At 36.9% G+C, this 5,895-nt stretch overlaps 1 protein-coding gene across 1 annotated transcript in view; it reads right to left on the minus strand.

Moving 5' to 3' along the window:
- Positions 1-690, minus strand: part of nrsn1l (neurensin 1-like) — a 12,462-nt gene extending 11,772 nt beyond the window's left edge. The window contains exon 1 of the mRNA XM_014028415.1: positions 573-690. Within this exon, the coding sequence (XP_013883869.1) occupies positions 573-690 (118 nt within the window). The remainder of the gene's footprint in view (positions 1-572) is intronic.
- Positions 691-5,895: the final 5,205 nt, after the last annotated feature.

Below are 5,895 nucleotides of genomic sequence, written 5' to 3' on the forward strand. Positions count from 1 at the left end.
TCCAGTGAAATATATTTATGTTTGTGGTTGTAATGTGACAAAATATGGAAAAGTTCAAGGGGTATGAATACTTTTGCAAACCACTGTATATTAGCCAGTAGATAAGGTTATGTTAACAGAAGTGAAATGGTCTGAAATAGTCAGAAATATGTCTGTCAGTCAGAATAATCTAAATAAATAAATACACACTTGGTACAGTTTTGAAAAGCTTCAACATTTTCCAGGTTCAAAGCCAGGGAGGAATGCTTATGGGGCATAAATGCTTCTGTTGACCTCGTCTCGTCAACAGAGAGCTCTCCATGGTGCTGAATTATGTTCACTATCACTGGCCCTCAGCTCATTTCAGAAAATGCAACAGGGCTATTTAATTAACCGGAGTTAAAGCAGGTTTGACGCGCACTAATGTCTGAAGAGACACAAACAAACAGTCTGTGTGAGGTCTTTTTTTTCTCTCTGCAGTACTGAAAACACAGAGTCACTGTGGAACATACGTGTGCCATGTCGGCGTTTTTATTTCCTGTCTTTTGTTCCGTCTAACAGGCTTTAGAGGAAGGCAGGACTCGGTCTCTTACCCCCCTCCTGGCCGGAGCACTCGCTTCTCTCACTGGGGATCCATGTGTCGTCGAACCGGTTGATCTCCACAGCTGCCGTACAGCTCAGCTGAAGCTGCCGAGGGAAGCCACTGCGCATGCGCGTAAGATGAAAGGATGCGAGGGTGGGGGGCGCAAAAATAAGGAAATCCATAAATGGGCTATTATCACATGCTGTTTGTCAAGCTCTATAAAATAAAGAACATGTGCACAAAGAGATGTGTTTTTATAAATCAAATGACGCCCCCTCCCCCCAAAAAATAAATAAAAGTGGGGTTTTTTTTTTGTATGTTTGATTTATGGAGTAGAGTCAGTGGTTTTAATGGTCATGGGAACAATTTAATGGAGCCATTTCTATCAGTGTTAATCTCTCAGCCCTTGTTCTAGACCTTATTTTGGGTTTCAAATTGAACACCTGGTCTGTTCTAAAGTCATGCAATAATACCACTGCACTAACCTATCAGCTGTACAAGCACTGTCTCTGTTTGGGGGTCACATCACTGAATGATCAAATACACTGGCACTTCTAGAGATTTTTGAATGGGGTGGCCATGTGTAAAACCATCATGGCACACAAAAACCAGAAGCCATTAAATAATTTCAGAAATTTTATGATGCTGTCATTGCAAAATGGTGATTTATAAACTTTTGCAAAATGAGACCTAAGAAATGGCCTCACTTTCTTGTTTTACATAATATTACTGATATAATGTGCAGAGAACAGAAAAGATAATATCTGGAGTTCCACTATTGTGCAGTTTTAACATGTTCTGTATATTTACATTAAACATGCATTTATTGCCTTAAATTGTTCTTACATTAGGATTTTTGTATTTTCCCTAAAAATGTCAAATACATATTTTTATTTAAAAGTGTATAGTGTAAGCAAATCACAGTCACTACTCAACTTGATCAAACTCAATCTGTTCTAAATTTCTGTTAAAAATAATATATTTATTACTTTATGAGACCCTTCATCCTAATGATGGGGATAATAGTTTTACACTAATTGTCTTTATTTAGTGGAATAGATTTTAGTGTTTTATTGTAAATACATTGCAAGTTTTTAAAACAATGTTGTTTTTTTATCAGTGGTTCCCAAACTTTTTTGACTTTTGGACAGTGTGCACAGCTGAAGGAACTGTCCAAGGTCATAAAAGTGTTGTTTCAGGACTTTAGACCAGTGTTTCCCAACCTTTTCAGACTTGTGTACCCCCTGAGCCATTTTGTCATACGACTAGCATCCCTTCAGTCAAACGTAACGTTGATTCTCCAAAACTATAATGTACTACAACTGATTATTCCATGTACCCCCTGTAATATGCTTGCATACCCCAATGGGTACACGTACCCCTGGTTGGGAATCATTGTTTTAGGTACATGGGGTTCTACTAATCCTCAATAGCTAAATAAAATTTTAAAAATGCACCACAAGTGGAAGCGCGGGGCTCAAAAGTACAAACATGTTTGGCTAAGGGGGGCTAGTGGGGGTGTAGGACCAATTTAAGTGGTGGTGCCCCAGCTCTGATGACCATTGGCACCACTGAGGTCTTGAATCTCCACAGCTTCTCTCTTTCCTTTATTCAGCTTTTGGTATTTCTCTTCTTATGTTCATTTATTTTTGGGCTATGGCTTCCTTCCTCTGTAGTTTTTGACCACCACAATGTTTAATTAGGTTTATCTAATTAGATTCACAAAGAGGGGGAAATATATGTAACTCTGAACATCAGCAAACTGATTATTTTTTGTATTGTGAATTACTCTCCTTTTTAAGTATATTTCTAATAACTTCACTATGCCTGAGTAATATTTTGACATTTCTATTAGAAAAAAAAACATCTTCACATTCAGTCAACGAGTCTGCAATTATGAGTGAACAGCCTTGGGCTGTATGAATAAGACTCCAGGGAGTGTTTTTAACAGACACACATTCTCCTTCAATTCTGTTATCACCAGGTCTGAATGAAATTTGGAAAAAGTCCAGAGATTATTTTGTACTCTCTGGTTTTTGTTAAAAGTGTAATTTAGGAAGTAAACAAGAAAGTAAACGAGAGATAGTATCTTATTTTGTAAGAATATTATGAATCTATTGGGCTCAAATATGTTTTAAAAGCTAAAATCATTTTAGCACTAGGGAACAATATTCTGCTTTTGTTTATATTTTCATTTGTTTGTTTATTTATTTGTTTATTTATTTATTCATTTGTTTGTTTATTTGCGGGGAGGGATGCAGACACACTCTAGATTTGTGAGTTCAATCCCACCAGATTAAATGTAAAAAAAATCCCGCAATTACAGTTTCACCATGTTAATGAAAGTACCACGTGCGTTTTCTTAACAACTTTTTTAAAAGCAGTTTTTTGCGCAACACTGTGAATTGAAAACACACAATTCTTTTATTAGGAAAAAAGATAAAGTTTCCTTTTAAAAACTTTGTTGTATTAAAAGCTTATTTAATTTTGCTTTCTGTTTTAGTGATACATGAAAATATATTAATTACATTAAACTGTAAAATACTGTACTTGATACAAAATAATTTAATTTTATTAAACATATCCAGTACTTATTTTCATTGTTCACACCAAAATTGCAGCTTATACAAGCATTTTTTTGAATTTTCAGTTTTATTACATTTAGGTAATGTGGCCCTCTGGTAGTGTCAACAATAAATTGTGGGGCCTTCTATCTTTTAAGTTGCCCATCTCTGGCTTAAGTGATTATTTTAGGAAAAACTTGTAAATTCTTTTGCCAAATGAAAGCCTTTTATGCTTCAGTAGTTACATGTTTTGCTGTATTTGCTTTTCATGCTCATTGACAATATTTGCATAATGCAAAATTGACAGTCATGTAAAGGTTTAAAAAATGTGTTTGAAACTGCCATGAGATTTTGAAGACCAGACATTTTTAAGCTGTTTTGACCAGTTGTTAGCTCATCAGTCCGATTTCTCTCAGGCAGAAGCTGCTCAAAAAGTTATCTTCAACAGGTAAGACATTTTCATTTATAACTATTACACAAGAACACAGTTCAAAAAGACATAACTATTCTTTTAAATATCTTGAGAGTAGTGTGTCCTTCAATTAAATACTGCATTCAACCAGCTGTCAAGAGCTGATAAAACATCAGAGAATGCAAATTTTGAGGCTTTGCCGTCTCTGTGAAAGGTAGCTGTCTCCAAATGCTGCCACACTTCAAGGTACGCTTCGTAGCTGAAATGTTGCTAAATAAAACAACCTTTTACTCTCTGCTTCACAGGAAAACACACACACTCAATCACAACCGTAGATGAATATACACTAATACGAGTTGTGCAAATACTTCTCTGTTTCCAGAAGATGCATTGTTTATGCAGTCTGTCGCAACAAATCCAAAAAGAAAAATTAACCAAACCCCCCCCCATATCTTATACATATTTATCCTATCAGCTCATGAAAATAACTTTTGCTGCAAGGTAAGAAAAGTCTGCGGAGGGCTTTTGTGTGTTTGGTGCGGCTGAGCTTTTTCATCCCTGCATATTTGTTATTTAGACACAGTATGAGAAGTCATAAAGGGCAGGATGAGACTATATTCCAGGGTGCCCTGGTGAGAGAAAGACACGAAAAACTGGTTGTGTGTGGCATTCATCTCCACACACACAAACATAAAGGTCTCTGTTTAACGAAGCCGGGCTCCACGGCGGAGAGGAAAAATTTCCATGGTTACGAGTCCAGCAAGGTCAGGCACATGAAGTGAGTGCTAGGTGTTGATTGGTTCATAGATAATTACACTTTCCTTTAAGATGATGTGGAAACCTGATCCCCCCCTCCCCCACTCCTCAATTTAAAAGCTGCTGTAAAGCATTATCAGTGATTTCAGCTGCAGGCCCTGCTGCCCTTATTACTTCCTTTATTCACTGGCTTTGGAGGGTTATTCTTCAGTGTGATAAATTATGCATTTGCTTGTCTTGTATCTTAAAAATAACCAGAGCATCAAGCAAAAGCGGCCCGTAAAACCACTGCCAATTTCACGAAATATCCAAGCCATCACGTTAAGTTGCTATGAAAAGCCTTCCATTTATTGGCTTGTCAGACAGAAATGGCAAAAAAAAAAAATCCCTGTCTTTATGTTTGATGACTTAGGCAGTGAATTCTGTGTTTTCTTCTCTCCATCTGGATAATCCTTTTGGAGGTGGTCATGATGGTGGCGTTGGTTCCAGAATGAATTGGAAGACACTTTTGACAGATTGGCATACTGACATTTACACGCAGACATTTCTCCTTCACCCCTCTCAACCTGTTTATATACTCATTTCGAAGCACTTTGTTTGAATGCATCCAGCTGATCATAATAAACCCTCATTCCATTTCTTGTGGAAACTTAGATGAGAGTGAACCTGTAGAGCAGCTTCACACCAGGCAAGTTATTGCCTGATCTGAAGGAAATATGTGAGTGTGTAAATGATTAACACCACCTAATGTCTGCAATTTGGACTGAAGCATGGATCACCTTACCAGAGACTGGGCACATGCTGAGAGAGAATCGGGTTTCTGTTTCAAGCTCAGCAGAACCGGATAAACCAAGGGATGCCTTGTTATTCATGTTGCAGACCTATCATGAAGGCAGCACAACACAGCAACTCACCTTTGGGCAAATGTCAGATACAATGTAAAACTTGTCACTGAATGTACTTCTCAGTGATTCAGGTACAAAAAAAATCAATGAAGAAGAGCCTGTCCAGAGAACCTGACTCAACCTTGTTAGAGCTAAGAAATAATTTTTTAGTGAACTCTTATTAATGGAGCTTTGGTTAGTTCATTGCACAACACCCCACACCTTTTTGAGTGAAAACAATCCCTCCACTTTGACCAGTTGGATTTGTGACAAACAGTCATAAATATGTATTTATCATATTGGACAAAAAAAAAACTAAATCCAGTGACCTGATGAGCCACATCCAGATTCATAGTGGATCATTTGGGAAATGTATTTCTCATCTTTGTCATGTTCTTCTTTAGGCACCTTTAGTTTGAAATTAGAACTTTCCATCATGAGTTAAAAATAAATAAATACATAAATCTGGGTTTACAACAGGCTAGCTAGCATAATTTCATGGTGGGTTGCCCAGTAGCTATTAACTGAGTTAAAAATAGAGATGACTGGTTCAATAACACTCATTTTGCATTAGTGTTTATAAGAGCAGGTCCAGCTCTAGCCATTTTGACGCCCTAGATTTCAGGTGGCACCCCTTGTGCATTTTTTTATATCTCACTGACAATTTTCATACATTCACATACCAAAATAATTTTTGTTTTATGTATATATATATAT

The sequence above is a fragment of the Austrofundulus limnaeus genome, unplaced genomic scaffold (genome assembly GCF_001266775.1).
Source record: "Austrofundulus limnaeus strain Quisiro unplaced genomic scaffold, Austrofundulus_limnaeus-1.0 Scaffold759, whole genome shotgun sequence".
Taxonomy (NCBI): Eukaryota; Metazoa; Chordata; class Actinopteri; order Cyprinodontiformes; family Rivulidae; genus Austrofundulus; species Austrofundulus limnaeus.